At 43.2% G+C, this 21230-nt stretch overlaps 1 protein-coding gene across 6 annotated transcripts in view; it reads right to left on the bottom strand.

Moving 5' to 3' along the window:
- Nucleotides 1–21230, bottom strand: part of DNAJB6 (DnaJ (Hsp40) homolog, subfamily B, member 6) — an 81943-nt gene that overhangs the window by 24397 nt on the left and 36316 nt on the right. For 4 of the 6 annotated variants that reach the window (XM_010585789.1, XM_010585768.1, XM_010585779.1 and 1 more), the window contains exon 9: nucleotides 604–1757. In XM_010585789.1, coding sequence (XP_010584091.1) covers nucleotides 1444–1757 — 314 coding nt within the window. In that variant the 3' untranslated portion in view covers nucleotides 604–1443. Of the gene's footprint in view, nucleotides 1–603; nucleotides 1758–21230 lie in introns of those variants that run through there. The other 2 variants (XM_010585816.1, XM_010585807.1) reach the window with 1 other exon arrangement.

A 21230-nucleotide genomic window follows, 5' to 3' on the forward strand; every position in this document is an offset into this window, starting at 1 on the left:
AGGTGAACACCCATGAACGGCATTACTGGCCAGGGCTCGTGCACAAACTTCCCAGGGAGGGATTAAGACACTCACGTAGGTTTTTATGACTGACTCGACCAGTCCTTCAGCAGCCCTGTCCATCAGAGGAACAGTAGGCAAAATATTTAAAGCAACAGTAAAATCTTAGTCTTACTGCAATCAAGTTTTTACCCTGAATCTTTTATGGCAACTCTCAATCTACTGGTAGAAGAGAGGATTTTGTGATTGCACAAATACTTCTGGAAATTCATTTTAATTGCAAACTTGTGCATCTTGGAGCATAAATAGATTCACGGCAAAAAGTCCTAAGCAATCTTAAAAATTGCTCCAAAAATTGCAAGGTGCACGTCAAACTCAGATGCTCTTTGGAAACCATTACACAGTATTGTTATGATTGCAGAGAACCTCAAGTCTCCAAATGCAGAGCCAAGATTTTGTTTTGCCAGCTACAGGAGACAAAACCTGTAACCCTTGCGTGGGAGATTTCAGGACATCAGCCCAGAGGTTACATTCAGGCTTTTGTAGAGAAATTTTCTTTAAAAAAAAAAAAAGTTTAAAAGATTCAACTGAGCCATCCCTAAAGAGACAAAACTTCCAGCAACTGATCAGGAAGACATTTATCTAAATATTTCTATTTTTTCAAGCTGTCATCCCACATGTTATTGTTAGGTCTTCCATACAGAAGACAGCATTAGACTTGAAGGCTCATAAATGCAGCAGAAGTTGATACAGCACCAAGAGTACGTGAGCACATGTTTTGGGCTACAGTGCATGTTTTTCATGCTCTGTGTTTACTCTGAGGAGCCTCATACGCTCACACTTCCTAGCACTTCACCTAATTCAGCACTACTGAGAAGGGCCCTTGGTTTGGGCATCCAAGTATAAAGGCATCTTCATGTTTCAGAAGAACCTGTCCTGGCAGTCCTGGATGATCTTTGACCACAGGTTCAAATTAAATCAAGTAGTTATGAGGGCTTTGTTGTCCAGGATAGCCTCTGGACTATATTGCTGAAACATTACAGACAGGAAATATATCAAAGGACTAATTACTTCCAAAAATAACCAGGACAATTGCCACGCTTCCGCGTTCGCCTGAATGGTCTCAACCTTCTCTATTAGGATTTAGGTGCGTAAAATTGCAGCTTCCAGAAATAATATCAAGTTGCTGAACTTCTCCTTCGACAAGGAAGCCACGCACAGTTTAAATAAATGAATGTGCAAAGTATTGTGATTAGTTAATGTCTAAAAGGCCTTCACTTTTAAGAGCAAAGAGCATAGGCACTTCAGCAGCAGCATAACAATATTTGCCCTGGATCCTTGAATATCCCAGAGCGTTTGTGAACCTAGACTAAATTGAAGAGCAGAGCTAATGCAGGATGAAGGCACACAAGCTGCTGTTCATTATCTACTGGGGAGCTAACATTAAGTCAACACACAGCAACAACCTCTTGCTTGGCTTTTTGGTTTCGGCTTTTGACTAGCTGATGGATCCTTTTCTGCGCATTTCTCATCAACATGCTTGTGCGCACCTGATAAATAAAAAGGGGTCTCCAAGCTGCTTGTAACCCGGCTTCTATCTTGTTCTTCCACCTCATCGCTATTATAATGATAGGCATATTTGGGGGAACTGGCAGGTTTGTGAGACTTCAGCAGGCGAGGGTTGGTCGGCTGGCAAGGCAGGGCGTGTTGTCCTCTCCGTCTGCACTCCTCAGCAAAGGCTTCTTCATCTGCCTCACCTGAAAAAGCAAAGAGTGCAAGAAAAGTGAGCTGCACCCAGAATGCTTAAGTTTAGCCGGAAAAAAAAAAAAAAAAAAAAATCTCAAAACTGGGCTGGAAATTGGGTGTCACAGAACTACTGCCTTGGCTGTGGTTAGCTCACAGATAGTCCTGCCTATCTGCTGATCAGGGAGTGTCTGGAGCAGAAAGCTCCTTCAGTGGCCTCTCACCACACTGAAGCCACCCAAAAAAAAAGTCAGCTAGATATGACAACTTTGGGGCCACTGTTTGCTTTTTCCCAAAAGGCAGGGCGAGCGAGCTGAGCACATGGCCCTGGACAATGCTTCTGTCCTGTGCAGAGCACGTCATCTCATCCCACCTCACCCGGACTGTCTGCCTAGGAAGGGTCAGCCCTGCTCAAGGGAAAACTATAGGAAAAGGAGGAAGAAACACCCACACGGGCTACAGGAATAGTGGGAGAAAAACAAAGCTAACGTGGGTTCAGAGGGTCGCGACATTGGACATCCACAGCTGGTAGGATGGTAAAGAAGTGTGAAGGATCACATGAAGATGGGAAATTGGGTTGAAGATGTAAAAGGTAAGCACAATCCAGGGGGCAAGGCAGGCACGCGCAGCAAAGGCGAATGAACGCAATGGAAATAAAAACCCAATGTTTGCAAAAATGAGTATGAAAGATGAGGTACTCCAGTCATACTCATGCTGTTTTGCAGATGACACTTTCCTTTGCTGCAGAAACTGTAACAGTACCAACGCTGTAAAGTAGCGAAAGCTACCGTAACACAAAAAAACCCCAGCAAAACCACACATCGAAAAGGAAACAGTAAGATAAATAAAAAAGCCAAAGACATTCAACAGAGAAAATAAGAAGAAAAAAAAAAAAGAGTGAGAAGAAAGGTGTGTACCACCTCTCAAAGGCTTTTTAAAGTTTCATTAATTCAATTACTTAAGTACTTTTAATAGATCTGATGAAATATGGCGTCACTTTATTTGCATCAAAAGTGGTGTGTCACATTCTGGAAGTTTTTCCTGGGATGTGCCCGGCATCAGCTGCTTAGGGAGGGGTGTGCACTCTCAGCTAATGCGTGTGCTCTTAGTTCATGGCTGGAAAATGCTTTGAAGATGGAAAAAGCACCACGTATGCAGTAAGTAACAAGAGCAGTAATACCCACTTCGTTGTGTGCACCAAACCACAGACACTTTCAAACAAAACAGGTTGCATTGTCTTTACCTTGTAATCATACATAGGGAGATGCTTCTGAGGGCATGAGAAAAAGGAGGCAAGGTATGTTTAAAAAGTCATTTCACAGTGCAATGCGGCACCCGAGGCCTCACAGGAGAGGAGGACTCCAAGACATGCCTCACATCGCCCCGCCACGCGTTTGAGCACCTGATGTGCATGAATATTATGCCGAGGACCCTCTTCCCCGGGTGATTAAATGCCCATTCCCCACCCCCCTCCCAACACTCGTGCTTTTTTACCCTGGAGTCTCCTGCACTTCCAAAGGCACAAGCAAACAAGACAAAAACACGAGTGATGATAACACCAAGGATTTCCGCATTTAGACACTGCCTGTCTGCATCCCACCAATGTAAAACTCTGCGTGTGTGGTTCTCCTTGCAGTAGGAGAGGGCTGGCAGGATGGCTTTTTTCCCCTCTCATGGGGCACAGTGCTTCAGCTACGAGAGGCGGTGGGCAAGGAAAAGCTCAGAAAACACCAGATGCAGAATTGCCAGCATTTCCCATAAGAGGCCATGGGATTTTACACACTATACAAACAGCACTGAAGCATGTATTGATCTGATGATACCAGGTCTATGAAGACGAAGCCTATAAAATGCCAGGAGTTAAAAAAAAAAGCATAGGAAACCCATGTACACCAGTTGCACATACAAAAAACCAGTCAAGAGAGTTCACTTCCTAACAAATTATAGTGCACCAGAAATAGGAGATCTCTCCCCTCCCATGGAAACACAAACTGCATGGCTTTCTTTTTGATGTGCAAAGTCTTGCTTTGATGCATGTTTAAAATTTATATTGCTAAGCAGATGCAGGAACAAGAAATGTGCTGAGGCTGTTCTCAAAGCTCTGTGTGTGTATCACAGAGACACCCCGATCAGACACACTAACACTTAATGCAGTTAAGTACTAAACCAGATGCTTTACATGCACCCCAACAACTAACTCCAAACTACACTAGAGATCAATCTCGACACCTTTATTCCAATTCCGCTGGTGTGAAAGGCACAGTTTAACGCTGGAAGAATTCAAAATAATCTTGCCCCTCCCTGGTGCCGTACCCGCAGCACCATTGCGTGCTGCCCCTCTTGCACCCTGGCGCGTCCTTGATCTGCCGTTTGCTGTGAACGCTCCTGCAGAGCTCCCTCGCTCTGGGAGCTGAGCTGTGCCACCAGCCCCACAACACTGAGCACCTAACAAAGTCGCAGAAAGATCTTCCAGCAAGCACTCGCTGCTTGAGTCCAACTTAAAACATAAAAATGTGAAAGACATTCCGTACTCCAGACTTTTCAATTAAATCAACTGCAATGTAGAGACGAGGCAGGAGAGCTTGTCCTGCTTTATCAAATCCCGTGAGAGCTGCTCTCCAGAGCAGGTTTTAGCCTTCAAGTCCTGACAGTACGAGCACAGACTCTGGAAAACAATGGTACCTGCCTGTACACACCTCCTGTGAGTTTTGGGACAAGTCCTTATAACTATGCCACTTTTCATCTACAAAAAGTCACAATATGCCTTCTCCAAGGCTTTGCCTGTGATGTTCTCCACCTGCAGCTCTTCTGCAAATGGCCCAGAGCAAGGACTGTCCCCTCCTCCAGCAGGGTTCATAGTTCAATTGCTCCATGAAAGATGATCCACCAAGAAAAAAACCCCACAAACAGATAATTCCTGTAACTCATATTTCTCTTTCCTTCAAAAATGATCCAAAACTAACCCCCAAAGCTGGACCTTGCATCGCACCATCACATCGGCCAAGGGTGCTGCACCAGACCAGCGAACGGAGAGCAGCCCTGGCTGTGCTTGGTGCTCTGCCAGCACCCTGCCTGCTCTGCCAGCACCCTGCCTGAGATGCAGGACCGGGCTGCTCCTGCTTGGGTTTTAGCTGTGCAACACAGCTACAGCTCAAGCACAAGGAAAGGGCACATGGCTGAGGGTGGGAATCAGAATGAAACGCTTAGAGACCATCCACTGAGACAGAAATGGTGAAGGGGCTGTTTGCAAACTTGTTCAAACCCACCGCTTGGCCCCAAAGAGGTGGCAAGCTATGCTAAAACCTAGAGCGCAACTCCTCAGTATTGGACTCGGAGAACCAACATCCCTTTGGAAGTTTGTCTTCAGCCTTTCCTCGTAAGCTCCCTAAATTGCTGTCATCAAGGATTTGTAATTAGCATTTTTGCTAAGCTGAGCTAACCTGTGTTATACTGCAAGAAAATTCCCTCTTCAGCTGCCATCAGCATTACTCTTCTATTTGGGGTGAAAGCATCAGCACACCAGAGGGGCTGCATCTGCATGCCACAAAACATAATACAGTGGCAGCTTAAGTCAAATACTGTATTTACTTTGATTAGACTACAAAATTACCCAGTTTTCCTCCAGAATAATTTGTGTTTCCTATCTCTGGGCTCCCAGCGCCTGTCCCCATCTGTCCTTCACCCTATGGCAGAGCCCTGGGGGGATGCAGAGCTGCTCCCCACCACTACACAGCAGCACATTTTGCAGCTAAATCATAGAAACATAGAATGGTTTGGGTTGGAAGGGACCTTTAAAGGTCATCTAGTCCAACACCCCCTGCAATGAGCAGGGACACCTTCCACTAGATCAGGTTGCTCAGAGCCCCATCCAGCCTGACCTTGAATGTTTCCAGGGATGGGGCATCTACCACCTCTCTGGGCAACCTGTTCCAGTGTTTTACCAACGTCTTCATAAAAAGTTTCTTCCTTATATCTAGTCTGAATCTACCTTCTTTTAGTTTAAAACCATTACCCCTTCTCCTATCATTATAGGACCTACTAAAAGTCTGTCTCCATCTTCCTTATATGTCCCCTTCAAGTACTGAAAAGATTAAATCCATCTCAATCACCCAGAGTAATTCAGTTTTCCATCTCCCCCTGAAATAAAGACAAGTTTTACTTCAACAAAAAGACCCCCCAAAATGGTCCAAAATTTTTCCCCTTTCTGAGGTGCAGGAAAGCAGGATGACACCACAGATTAGTTAAATGCTGTAAAATCACATCAGCTGTGATTCAAATATTGAATTATCTATGGCACTGTGCACGGTATGAGCCTCCAAATCTTTGATTACCTACCTTTAATACAACTTGCAAAGCAAAACCGAAGTGTCATTCGCATCAACTATTTTCTCTTTTTCTACATATTTAAACATATTTGAAACATTCGAGCCAGACTCTGAATAAAGCTAGCTGTACCGATTGCAAATATGAGACTTGAAAAGAATTTACTCTGGGAAAGGTCAGCCACACAGGGCATCACCACCAAAAAGCGTTTCAACAGTGCTGGAGCTTTGTCAGCGGTGATGTTTGTCCTGGAAAAGGCTTTTAGGAACATTAGTTGTATGGAGGGGGGATCCATAGCTGAGTTCAGAGCTGGAATATCCACTTGAGAAGCAACTTTCAGGGGTGCTCCAGCTTTAAACAGCCCTTGGTTCCCCCCACGGCTCCTCCTTGCCACCTCCCCTGCCTCCAAGCCAGCACACCCACACAAGAGCCTGGGCAGCCGCGCCGTGAACCCAAGCAGGGGACTGACCCGGGTTAAAAATAACACTCTCTTTGCAAGCTTATTTTTAACCCAGCTCAGTGCCAGGATCCAGCTCATGATGCAGCTGCCCCAGCTGGGGCAGGGAAGGGAGCAATTATTGGGGGCTGCTGGAAGCAGCATCCCAATTAGTGTTAAGCAAAAGGTCTTATTCTACTAATGCAAATAATAATTAAAAACCTTGCAGTTATTTCACTTGCAAAACCAGTCTGGAGAAGTTACATTTCCAGGGGTGAATTCTGAAAATGAGGGATTCAGCATTACTACTAACATTTAGAAACAATAATTAAATCTTGGTTTTCTGGTACACCAGGTTCTCCCAAATGAAAAGCAGCTTCTGGGGAAAAAAGAAATCAAACACCAGCTGTAGCATCCTAAAAAGTTGCATTAGGACCAAAACCTGCGTTCTGCTCCAAGCAAGAAGGGCTGAAAAATAACCTCTCATAGCAAAGTGCTGCTGTATGAAAGGGGAAAATATGGATCTTTTAACCTGTAATTAACCAGTAGAGGGCAATATTGCCTATCGTGAGGGGCAACGTTATCGGGGAAGTCACTGCCAACTTGTATTTATTCGGTAATACATCGATTTTATATGTCTAAGGCAAACAGCGAGTACAATTCTTGGACTAAGTGGGCACTTTGGGGGAGCTGCCAGCTACACCAAGGGGTCCATGGAAAATGGAGAGAACACACAGGAATAAAACCACTAAGGCCGGGGATATTCCAGGTGAGGTGGGACACGTTAAGTCATGGAGCATTTCACAGAACAGCAGCCCTGCAGGGGCTAGGATTATTATTTTGCATTACATTTAAGCATACGTCCTGGAATTGAACTGAAATCCTACCAGGAACCAGCAGTAATTAATGGCAAGGTAGTAATTAACAGAAACATGCCAAACAAACCAGGGTAAACATCCTGAGGATATCGAACCACTGATTTACATTTACCATGTCACCTCCCGCGCAAAAGGAAGCGGAGCCTTTGTGTTTCCCACATGACAGCCCTACTGCTTGCATGCTATTTTCTCACACACCTAACCAAGAAGAAAAAAAAAAAAAATTATAATCAGGATTTTCCCCTGTATTAAGAAACAAAAAGTAGGCACACCGGTTTGCTTAGTCCAAAGGAAGACTTCCCTGAGGCCGCGAACACCTCATGGCCCTTCCTGTAACCGGCATCAGAAGATGCAGCTGGTGAAGGATACCTGGCTTTATCTAATGACACAAGATGGCTCCGAGCTAAAGCTCCAGCGAGCTGGTTGTGCAAGGACGGCTTGCAGGAAACTTACTCCATTCAAATCTTTCTTGAATGATGGCCAGCAAAACGTCTTTCTAATACTTTAAGACTTTGAAGTTAAGAGATGGTGTATTTTCTGAAGCTCAGAGCAGGACACCGTATTGCTGCTTCTAGAGAAGACTCAACTGGAAGTCTGATGTTAGTCTGAGCTGCTACCGATGCTGACTGACAACAAAACAAGTGTGCAAAAAGAAAAAATGTTTTGCTTGACTTTTTCCCCCTCCTATTACAAGGGCTTGGAATTTACCCTGCGCCTACGGAGGGCACTGGGGTTTCTGATGATTCAACTACATCCGCTGCTGCCAGGGAGAGCTGAGCTATGACTGAAGGCGCAACCCAAAGAGAAGGAAAAAAAAAAAAGCAAAAAACATTTAAATACACTTATTTGAAGTTGATATCACTACAATCTTTGTATCTGTTGGTAAGATTTTTGTACTGATAAACTTCTCCGCTGTTACAGCAGCTCCGGTATTAATATTTAGCTTAGCAGAAGATACCAGGGTTCTTCTGAGACTCAAGTCCAACATTTGCTGGGAAGTCTCACACTTTAGAGGAGCCCGTTGGAGCTGAGAACTTACTTAATGGAAATGACCTATCTACAGGCCTGGATTACCCTGGGCTGAAAAATTCCTGGAGATTAACTGGTTCTTTTGTTTCGTCTCTTAAAAGCTCCATATCTAATGTATTATAGCACAGAGAAACATCAGGAGACCGAGTAACTCTACTAAAACATAGAAGAAAGTGGTGTAATCTGGGGGACCAAACTTGAAAGTTGTTTTCAGAAAGTTGCCAAATCATCATGGTTTCTTTTAATTTCTGTTGGGAGCGACGGATGCTCATTGTAAAATACCAAACCCAGGGTATTTTCCAAAACTGCATGTGCGCACACACACACCCTCCCCTCCTGAAACTGTAGGCAACACACTCAGCCAAGAAAATACTCCCTCACCATTACTAGAGGCTATGATGAGCAAGTTCTTCTAATGAATTGTTCTTAAACTTGTTTCTAAATGCCAGGAAACACTAATACTGCAACTCTTAACAGCAGGAGTTATAAAAACCACTTTCAGCCTGTGCTCTCTCGGGTTTGTCAGACTCGACAGAAACTAAAATTTGCATCAAGTCCTCTTTGGAAAATGTCACTGTCTGACAGTGACAGCCTCTAAAAATCTCTCTCTTGCTATTTGATGTGACGCTTATGAGAAAAAAGCAGCCATTTTAAAATCTACTGATTAAAAAAATGCAAGTAGTCTTGAAAGCCGAAAGAGCCTGAAATCACTCAGAAACTATCTGGGGAATGCCGGAGCAGCTACCCCATCTGCACCATCGCTTCCACAGGCAGAGCTTTTGTAAACCATAAAGGGAGTTTATGTCAACACTGAAGTTTATCAGCTGAAGCACAGGATGAAGGACGACATTTTGAGTCGTCTAACACAAATCAGTGGCTTTCACCAACTATTGGCAATCATTTTTCTTCCAGAGCGATTGCACATTCCTCAGTGCTAGCGAGAGCACGAGGACATTCAGGGTTTCCTCTGGTGCAGCAAACCGATGTCTGAGACATCCCTCCTGCAAAATGCTAGGAAATATTTAGTCAAAGTGGTGCCCCGAGTGCTGAGCAGTTAGAAACTAAAGACGTCACCGGTTCTCTCAGTCTGCACCCTCTGCAGAAACCTGCTGCCGTGTCCCACCTCATCCTCCCCCGGTCCCACACCCTGCGCTGGCTCCGACCGCACAGCTCACCCATCGCCAACGTCACCGCGCTCAGACACACATTATGTCTCCCTGCTCCAACTCAAAACCTTGGATTAAGTTTATAACTTGGGGGATTTGGGCCGGGCTTTCCCAGGCCAGGACCAGCACTGCTTTTTCCTCTGCCGTGGGAGCCGGGCATTTCCTCCAAGGGGGGGGAAAAACCCCACAAGTGGCAGGAGACAGCAGGGAGGTGGTGGTGAAGTCCTGGGAAGCGATGGAAAAACAACAGGGGTGGGATTTGGGAAAAAGGACAGAGACTGACGGAGTGACTCTCGCAGTGCTATTTCTGTCCTGGGGGAGCCATGGCTGCAGCACGTCCAGTATCCAGTAAAGGGCAGGGCTGGGTACTTTTTGCTCAACGCATATAGCGATCCTCTGCCCTTCTGGCTTCAAAAGCTGGCAATGGACTTGCTCTTTTTATTTTTGCCCTCGTACCCAGCTGCTCCGGTGCCAGCTCACACTGTTCCTACCCAGCCCGTACCCCTGCGGCGCAGGGCAGGGGCAGGGAAAGCCCCACGCCGGGTCTGCTCACCCTCCCCGCCCCGCAGCGGCTCCCTTCGAAAGCTCAGCCTTTTGATTTTCTTATTTTTAGCCACCTGGATTTTACCTACCACCCCCGTACACGCCCAAGAACCCCATTATATCCTGTATTCAGCCCAGCGTGTACCAACACGAATCCTGCATTCCCAGAACACCGAGCTACTCAAGACAACGATGTTTCGCCACCAAGATACCCCAATCCGCAACAAATAGGGAAAATTAAATGAATGCACACCATACGCTAACTGCAGCGGCGCTGCCAAGGGGTGCTTTGGAAGGAAGTCATCATGCTGTTCCCCTGAGCGGCTAATGGGGATCGATGGCTAAAGCCACTCCGGGTTTGACCATATCAGGTGGCACCAAGCTCTGCTGCCTGACTATAGGTAGGGGAGTTGCTGAGAGCGCCTGGATTTACCTCCTCGCTGTCAAAACTTACTCACTGAAAGATCTTTTAAAGCCCAGTGAATGGCCCCACATTAAATTTGAGGCCAGAGAGAAGTGCAGGCTGAGCACTTCCAGGCTTTTGCAGTTATTTTGCTTCTGTCAAAGCACACCAGGGCATCCATATAGATTATGCCAACTGCTCTCATCTTAAAAATCTGGGATGTAGGAAATGCAAATAGCAGGAGGTAACACAAATCCCCATGTTTCCAGCAAGCAGAGAGATGACCCCATTTGCATGCTGCTGCTCAAAGTGAATTTTATTAATTTTAAAAGACTTTATCACACAGGGGTCTTCTATTCATTTCTGCATGAATTCTAAAAGGAAGCAAAGAATGAGGAATGAGCTTCACAGCTTGACATATATAAATACAAATTAGCAAGATTTCAAGCTCAGAGTTTGAACAAATGGACCCGACTTTTAAACAGCAATTGAGATTACTTAAAAGATGATGCTTTCTACACTTTTCAGGGTCATGTCACATCTCTATCATAGTTTCCTGCAAGTCACATTGTACGCCACTACATTGCAGTGCTGCCTACCAGACCCCTTTAAAAAGTTGCACCAAGGGCTCCTGCTCTTGGGGCTTCTTCCCCCAACACACTCCCTACGCAACAGGTAGGTGAGATGGGGCTCACATCGCTGTAGCTGCCTCCCTCTTACATGGCCTCTCTTCCTCCAGAATTGGTATCACCAACATCAAAATACTTGACTGGGTTCAATATTCAGAGCTTTTTTTCATCTCGCCTATATTTCAACCTCAGGCAAAAATCCCTGCAGGTTTCACCTCTACCATGAGGAAGCCTCGCAGCTCGCGTTTCACTTTGAAATTCAATTTGAAGTGCAAACCAAAATCCTACTGAGGGAAAAAAAAAAAAAAAGCACAATGCAACTTAATACTCACTACTAGAGGAAAACAAATAAACAAAAAATCCACAACGCAACTACATGCGGCCCGGCCAGGTCCTCCATTGCATACCCAGACACAAGGTGCCTTCCACCAGCGTCTCCTCTCTCCTTGTGCCCGAGCAGAGCCCCGCAGACCTTTGCACCTCTCGCACTTGTGCTCCAGAACCTCCCAGTGCCAGACAAAACAGCCCCTTCGCTGCCCCAAAGACAAAACTTTGCTTCTTGCCTTCAACCCTCCTAGGAGTTACCACCATCAAGTCAAGCAAAATTGGCTTCTAATTAGAAAACTCCTCAGGTAGCAAGCAGAGGAAAAGTGCTCTTCCATTTTTGCAATGAACAGATCTTTGTCACTCTCAAAACCCAACAAGTTGAAGTATCAAGATGTCATCTTACAGTTCCATTAGTGGCCCTCACTAAAAGGAGCAGCCCAGAGCAGTTCTGAGCAAGCCCTAATTTGCAAATTACACAGTTTTGTTACATATTTTTTCATTGATTATCAGCTTTAAATGAGTCTTCAAAACCTTAATGTACAGCAAATCCAGATTACCGTAAGAGAACAAGATTACATATAAAGCAAAAAGCCATGCAGTTAAATTTAAAAAGAAAAGAATCTTATGAGTGACTGCACAAAAATGTGATGAATTACTTCCCCAGCTGTTTTGTCAACACTTCCATAGTAATTTGGCAAAAGCACAAAATCACCAAGTTTGTATTTTCATCAAATGGCTATTAGCGCTGTTGAAGTCTCACAGACACAAGACAGTAAGAGCAAGCTCCACATTTTATACTGCATTGTCTGTGCTCAGTTTGTAAGCTCTCATCTTTTCAGGTTTATCATTTGAAATATATTCTCCCTTCTACCCTGAGCCTTAAATATGACACTGAGGGTTTCACATATTAATTACAAAAAAAAGAAGAGATGCCCACCCTCTCCAATTATACCCCCCCAACGTGTAATTCATTCTTCATCTGTCCCTGCATTATTAGGACTAGGGCAAGCAAATCCCAGCTCCCAGTGCCTGCACACATCCCTGATTTACAGAGCTCCAAAGACCATCATCTTTTAATTGACCCTGAAAATGACATGTGCTCATAGTAACAGCACATCTCGTCTGACAGCTCAATAGGTTTCAAAATGTTTTATGAACCTTCACCACAAAACCCAATCCTATTTTTGACATCTTCCTGACAAGAGCACTAAGCCATTAGTTGGCATTCAGTTCGATAATATTGACTACACTAATGAGAAGCCTGAATTTAAAAAAATAGTGTTACAAGTTGATGTTCAATACTAATTTTGACTAAATACTGTATTTAATTAGGAACCTATACACTGGCCTTACAGGGGCCATAACTGCACCACTTTTTGCTATTGGCATCTCTGATCCATCAGGGAACTGTCAAAGTTTCCAAACAATCTATCTTTCCCACCCATAGTCAAGCTCTTCAGCCTGTGCCATAAAATCCAGTATAGTTTAGGAATAAAAGTAATTTTTCAAATTCAAGACGTATCAATAACTAAATATTTATACATGCAAACATATACACACAAACACATACATACTTTTACACACACAAAAAGAAATTGCTCCATGTATACTGCTCAAACTGAAGTTCTGACCAAAATAACCAAAAAATGGAAAGCACAGAAATTAAAATTTTCTCCATTAAAAAAAACAAACACCAAACCAGAAACATGACTACCATCCAACAACAATACTTACAATTACCTTTTGTGCCTGGGAACAGTATCGTCAGCCAGTTTACAGGCCCCTTCTGCAGAGATCCAGTAGGAACAAGGAACGTTTTACCAAGAGAGCTTTGCGAGTTTTGGAAACAGAAGGAGAGTTCAAACAGTGACATTAGTACCTGCTTGGTGTACCCAATACGGCCACGCACCTCCTGGGAAGGTCACCCGAGCTGCCCACGCCCGGAGCGATGGCTGTTCCCATCCTACTGTGTTGCTGCAGCGGCACCATCCCACCTTCTCCTCTTTTAACACACCTCCGAGATCGATGGGACGAAGCACTGAAGACAACAACAACCATTTCCAACCACAATCTCTGAGGCCAAAGCAAAAGAGGGGGTACACCAGTATTTAAGAGCTACCACAAAGGCACAGAAATTGGAGAGTGCCACATTCCAGAACAGAAGAGCACCTGAATGCTCACCGGCTCTCGGTGGAGAGGTGGATGTGCCCGTGGAAGGGATGCACCCACCGAAACTGCACGACAGGACAACTCAACACCTGGAGTTACCATAACGAGCTTCTGCTCAAAATCATCTAGCATATGCACATACCCGCATCTCCTGTAATTCTGTAATGCCAGTGAAAGCTCTTCCAAGTATTTAAGTGACTATTTCTCAGTGGACTCTTTAGACCATGGGATAAATATTTGAAAAACTTTAAAAACAGATCATCAAAACTGCAGAGGTTAGAACTGTTTAACTACAAAGACAATTTTGTACTACTAGCAGCCCAAAGTGCAGGATCCAGCAAAGCTACTCCACCTCCCCCTTGAACACCAGCAATCTCAAAATCTTCTCAGAAACACTGCCAAGAGTTTTACTAAGTTTGAAGATGTCAAACTTCATTTACGCTACAGCATTTCTCCTCGGCCTTGTAAGATCATTATTGCTCCCTTTGCAGGGTTGAAGATGTCCTGCAGTCAGCAAAGTGATATCGAAAGGAAACCTAGAACAGATGCACAACAGATAAGACTGACATTCACCTACATTTGTTATCATGCAAGTCAGCGACTGACACAAAAAGTCCCAGACTTTGCACTTTTGAGAACATTTCATCACTTTCCAATTAAAATTCTGACCTTGCCTGAACTCCTGGTATTGGATACTGCCTGGTATCTCTGCAGAAACAATCTCCTTTTACAGTAATTTTAAAAAATACTAAATAAAAGAATTAACAACTGTTTTTCTAAAGAAGTTGCTTACTCAAGACTGAATAGTGGACTGGACACAAAATTACAGCTTCACCTTCCAGGAGGTAGAATCTGTTTGCAAAAGCCTTCAAAGCACTGTATTTCTATTGAAAAGATAAACTGATAAATAAAACCATGCTGTTGTAGCACTAGTATACTGGACATTGATGACAGTTCAGCTAGGACCTCAGAGTGTCCATCTCTATCACAATTCCAACTGAAAATTTGGAGGGCCTACATTTTAAGGGAAGATTAGCCAGAACTGTCACAAAATAGAGAACTGGAGAGGCATTGACCTCTCTTAGCAATATACCATCTAACCTACATTATGCTGCACTTCCAAGTTGCTAGCTTGGCTCTGGGCCACTTACAGGTCCATAGTCAACACCAGAGACACCGAAAATTTGGGAAGTTTTGCCACCACACCCAGAAAACACAACAGTGAGCCCAATCTGGAGCCTGGTGTGAACGAAGGGTGGGCTTTTTGTTTCAGGAGAAGCTGGGAGGCGTAAGGAAAACCACCACCCCCACCACCCCCAAACAGCTCTCGTAAAAAAAGGCTTTCCGCTATTGGAAACTATTCTGCAAGAAGCACCTCCCCTGCAACAGAGCACACGGCACGGCCGTGCACTCGGCTTCGTGATTTATTCTACAGGAAGAGCTACCAGGGATGTAGTCATCTCCTCCTATAAACATTTTGGGAGCAAAGCACACATGTGATCTCAGACCAAGTGCTAGAGGAGAGGGAAGAGTGGAAACCACATAAGAGTAATCAATTACTCTTATGTTCTTGGTTTTGTTCATCAAGAAGAACAGGGAGGCTCAAACACCTGCGTCTTCTTGGAAAAATGTTTTATTTGTCTGAGCTGAGCTTCTTGTTTTAAGGAGCGATTTCAAGAAGCATCTTCTCGATTATTCACTGCATTAAAAAGCACTTAAAATTCACCTTCTATTCTATGACACTTTTCAAGTCAGAGTTATAGTTGTTAATAAAGAAATTATTAATGGCTACAAAACTGCTATAGGTAGGATTCAGGACAAATTACTCAACTTTCTTTTAACCTTTCAAACAGGACTATCTTCCAATTCTTTTGGGCTAATGCCCAAAAGATGGATGGATGGATGAATGATGGATGAAAAGTCAGTCCAGTGTTTCAGAAATACTTTGGAAATTATTTATGCAGCCCCCCTTGCAAAAGATACTGCAAGTTATATACCATATAGTAGTAGCTGGCATTGATGTAACACCTCAAAAACATGAATATGCACAGTAAAGTATGCATAAATTTTCTTTTTACTTAATAGTGGTAAAAATAATCATCTACTTGGTCATTTTCTACCCGATTCTCTAGAGAAATTGTTGTGTTTCGCCTAAGAACACCTGGTGATATCTCTTCCAGCGATGTTAACAGGGGACTTCAGCTGTACAGCAAAGAGAATTGCATTTCTGAACTCTGAAATAGGTTCCACGTGGGATGCGACTTAAAAACTTTGAAGTTCCTTGGATAAAATGGATACAATTATTTTGCTTTGACAAGTTACAGCTCTAATACATTTAAAAATAACTAGCTTTGAAGTGGTTTACTGCTAATGAACAGTCAACACATACAAGGTGTACACTGGCTATAGACTTTGCCAATTACAGAAAGATTTCTGTCCGAGGCTTCTTTTAAGCCAGAAAAGGGCAGAGCAGTACAGCACATACGCTTGTTTGCTTTTCCAAGTGACAAGTTTTCTTGTCACTACAGCTGGCTGTGTCTATACCAGTGAAGCTGTATTCCCTGACTCTGCTGTAAGGCGAAAGCCTCACAGTTTTTATTATTTGTACAGGAAGGAGACTGCACAAAAGCTATTTTAAGGGCTGAATATTTAGTTCTCAAAATATGGTTAATTTGACCACAGAAGAACTAAGACTTAGTTCTGGAGTTCCAACACTCTCCAAGCAGGATACCTTGCCCAGAAAATTAGGAAGGACTTTAGAGATACCAAGACTTTGCCACACAAGAGTTTACGTTTGGTTGTTGTATGACCCAAATGCTGCTGAGTTATAATTCCAGGAATTTGCCTTTCCTCAAGCTTCTCTTCGAAATAAACTTGCTTAACAAATGCAGCTCTGCATATATACAAAACCCAAATCAGCATCTACAGAGATTTTTTTCACACACATAGTTCTGTAGGAGACTCTGCTCCAGCTGTTCCCTGTAGAAATATTTTTCTGATGTATTTCAGTCTTAGGCATTTAGCGCACTACCACAGACAATCGAATTAACAAAAAGCCAGCTTTTTTCATCAGTCACTCAAAATTCAAAACACACATACTGCTATCCATGTAAGATTTAACACACACTAAAAATAAAACCTTTACATCATTAAAACGTTGCCCACGCTTAGGAAAATTAATAGTTCATTCTGCCAAATAAAAGTTTGTCATAACATTACATTCATTAACGAGAGCCCTTCTAATCTTCATCTCAGGAGCTGGAATTAGGCTGTCTCAAGCTCTGCAGCCTGTTGTTGGTGAGAAGACAGGAGATGCACAAGGGCTGACTGTAATGCAAATTCCAAATCCAGTTCCCTGGGACAGTCATCACAGCCCTCGCCCTGGTTCCTCCTCCTCACTAACCACCCCATCTGTCCACTACAATAAAGCAACTACTTACCTTAACAGATCCAGAACGTCTTCTGCCACTTGAAGTCCACTCTCGCGCACTACACATGCCAAACTGGATGCTTTAGGGCAATAGTCATCAGGCAATAATATCTGCGCCCTAGCTGCACGCCTTGTCTCCTCTCTTCCAGCTACCCTGCTTCCCCGGCACCTCCCGAGACAGGGAAGGCGGCCTCCACACACGGCCCCAACCATCCCTCAAATTCCTTCATCACAAAAGCATCCCCCAGTCTCAAAACCACGGTAAGAAAACATGTCACGTGCGTTAATGTTAACACAACAGGAGAGGGAGGGAAGAAGCTAAGATACAGGCCATGAAGAAAGGCCTGAAGGAACACTGCGCCCTATGTTGCATCTCGATCTGTGCCCCAGGCTCCTGAGTTTCTGTTAATTCTCTGTAAAGCCCAAACGCTCACTTCTCACTAAACCCTATTTTTCAGAAAGCTGTTTTTTTAAGACACTGAAAGCTGGAGAAACTACTTCTCTTGGCAGGTTCTTCCAACAGTTAATCACCCATGTGTGCATGTTTATCTTCTTGTTTGAATTTGTCTAGCCTTACACAAATGTTTATACCCTTTTTCCAAACAAGGCAACCTTTAATATGCACAGTTTTATCTTACTGGTGTACGCATTTTTTTAGAATCAAACTGGAATTTGGCACACCATCCTCAGGCTGCAGAAGCACCTCCCTTGCCTGCACTGGCAGGAACACAAGCCCTCACAGCAGCACAGAGCTTGGGCCGGCAGAGAATCGGCAAACACCCACCGCTTCTGCATTCACTGTGATAACTCGTGATCGTGTTTTCCTGATGAGAAAGGCAAAGGCCAAATGAGGAAAAAAGTCCTTGAAATTTATGTCAACAGCACAAAACAGGCTGCGTTGGGTCTCCTGCCTCTCCCTCACTGGTTTCATGCCCTGCAAGTTACATTGAGAAGCAACTTCGCACCTATCAAGGATGTTAAGATTTGCCTTTCTTCTTGGGGCTAAAACATCCAGTCCCAGAAAAGACAGAAGTAGCACTAGAGGTATTTAATGAAAAGAAACATTTTGGTGGTTGTCCTAACTCAAAAGCTGAACCTCCCCAAGAGAAAAATCTTCCACCTCTTTGCATTCATTCAGGAGCTCAAAGACTGAGGGCAGAAGGTTTATGAACATTACTCATGCTTGCAGGCCATACCAGATGCACCCAAAGAGGTTTAAGTGAATTTCTAGCTCTCTAATGCTCTCCTGAACATCCAGCTCCCAGTTGGTATAGAAGAGGTGAATAACGCCCTTTCGTTATTGAAGTGCAGTACTTTTGGCGATAAGGACCCGACTGTATTTCCCCTAAGCACCCACTAGTAATAAATGTAGACGTCGAGATTAGCAGACTAATTCTGGGCGGTGTCTGAGTGACTACTTAACAGGGCATGTCCAAATAAAGTACCAAAGTGCTTTCTGATGAGAGGCAGTATTACTACAGAAAGCCTGGCCAAAGTCCTCTGAAGACAAAAGGCTTAGTCCTCCAACTCTGGCTAAGAGAGACTGGAGGCAAGACTGAGCCTCGGCCATGTGAGTTTTCTCCATCCTCCTCCAGAAATACTTTCATAGAGAAGTCCAAAGCAATTTTAAAACATCCATGGTCTAGCTCCCTTTGGAAGAAGAATGACGGAGACTGATACTACAGAATATGCCCTTTCACAAAAGCAAGACACAGTACTCTGTTACTGAGTAAGACAAAATCGCAACAGGATGACAAATTTGCATTTCATTTCTGTGAAGAGTAAAATGCAGCCTCCAACTACATGCCTAGGAAAAAAGTCTGCCAGAGGTGGCTATGGTGACAGTTATGCAAATGTGTGATAAATAACTGAGTTAATCTTACTCTATATATCAGTTACAAAGTTTAACACAGACACAGCAGTATTTCTGGAGAGAAACCGAGAGCCTGCTGCATCTGCCCAGCTTCTCTACCAGATGTGTCAAAGCCTCTGCAGGCTTATGATTTTTTTTTTCCAGGTAAACTCCCCTTCTGGACCACAATTCCTTCAAGCTTGTGACTGCAACTGAGAGAAGAATTCTATTCCAGAGCTGCTGCTTTGCATCTTTAGCTGTTTTAGTAACAACTTCAAGCAACTCTGTTACAGACGCAGCCAAAATAATTCTCTCTTCTGGCCATCAGGAATGTGTGTTTCACCATTTGAATTCTATGACCAGTCACCCAGGCCGGATTCCTCTCCCATACTAGTAACTCATTCAAATAAATTTACAAATAAGAAACAATGCAGAAGATTTCACATTTTTTAACAGTCAATAAAAGGAGGAATTGAAGCCTTCTCAATGTACTATGTCATTTGTTGCATCATGTAAGAGACTAACATCCCTACTGTAGTCTTTACAAACTAGGTGTTAATATTGAATCTCTCAGAATTAAAATTCAGGTGTATGAACGATTCAGCTTTATTTTGACCGCTGGTAAACTAGCAGCTACAGGGGTTTTCTTCTACTTTTATGAAGTTCAATTGAAGTTGGCTGCATTGAAAAGAACAGCTGAAAGAGCTCTCATTTGTGATTCAGTATAAAGGATAAGTTATAGGGCAAAGCAAAGTTTTAAGAGCTATTACTGTAAGCCTCTAAAAATCTATTTTCTTGTCAATTTTAAGTCAAGCTCAAAAATGATCTATTTTTAGTTATTTTAAAATGAATCCACTATCCTGCAAAAGCTAGCATTATTTAAAAAGCCAGAGAACTAAAGAGACAGTTCTACTTAATAGCATCCTTTCAATAAACTTTTTACTTATCTTCTGAATTAAATATACTTTAATCCCCACCATTACATTTCAAAGCTGACACCTTCTCAGGCAGAAGTCCTCAGCTTCCTTTATTTGGCAGATAATTAGCACTCAGGCCACCAGCACAATCTGCCTCACACCAGGACTTCATAGCTTTCAGATTTCGGTACTATCACATCCAAACTACTGCATGTATTTTAGACATGGTAAGCATGACAAGGGATATAGTATTCACGTGGGTTTTCAATTAACTTTCTACCAGCTGTTGTAAGTAAGATAACACCTAACCCAGCGCTAAGTCTGCCAGAACATAGTTTTCAGAGAAGTTTCAATGAGTTTGAATCAGCAGTCAGCTTGCATAGGTTCAGCATTACTGCTCAGATGGTCACAGCATTTTAATTTTTTTTTTTTAATCTGACAGCAGCATCTCAAAAGCGAGGCTTACTGTTTTGTGAATGCATGACCTATGTAGCAGAGTATAAACCAACCATCTTCTGCTCTAACTTTTCAGTACTGCATTTCACTCAACAACCAACTCTAGTCGAGGTATTTTTTTTTTCCAAAACCAAAGCAGAACAAGCCGTAAACCCACTAAAATTATAAATTCAAAAGGTATAGTTTGTAACATTAACAAAGTGCGTATGATTCATTCCAACACTATTGCAACATAAGGACCATTTCAGGTGGAAGATAAAAAGCTTTTTACTTAAGACAACCACTTGAAGACAAGCAATAACAAGAAGAAAACCCAAACTATCTATGTTGAGTACTACGCAAAGCAAGTCTATGGTCACAACTCAGTCCCAAAATAAACAAGACCAGAGGGAACAGACAGTGCAAACAAGCTTCCTTGTATGTTAAAAAAAGTAAGGTTTCAAAGTTCGGGTTACTGCTGATTGGCAGACCACTGGGGTCTGTATTGCAAACTACCTTGTGAGAACATCATTACTTTAAAATAAGCCTAAATACTAAGACATCCAAAAATCACAACCAAAGACGCAGGTTTTTCCAAAAATACTATGAAATGATGCCACAAAAAGGTTAACAAGTATTCTAATACTAAGTTAAAGCTTGCACTAACATTGAGCACTTTTGAAAAAAGTTCTCTGACTGTAAGCACCGTACAGCTGTAGCATTCATTTTGCAATGCAACCATCTTTAGAAGTAAGCACTATCCTCTTACAATGACAGATTCAATGAAGGCAAAGTAGGAAACAAGCTTACTTTGTAAACAGAACAAAAGCAGATTCAGGAACAGAACTCACGTTTCCAAAAAACAAAAAGTAAAATCTAACTGTCTTAATCACTGGACCATCCCAGAAATGGTCTGAAACACAGAAGCACAGCTAAATACAAAAGACAGA

The sequence above is a fragment of the Haliaeetus leucocephalus genome, unplaced genomic scaffold (assembly GCF_000737465.1).
Source record: "Haliaeetus leucocephalus isolate CR32 unplaced genomic scaffold, Haliaeetus_leucocephalus-4.0 Scaffold0, whole genome shotgun sequence".
In the NCBI taxonomy this organism is placed as follows: Eukaryota; Metazoa; Chordata; class Aves; order Accipitriformes; family Accipitridae; genus Haliaeetus; species Haliaeetus leucocephalus.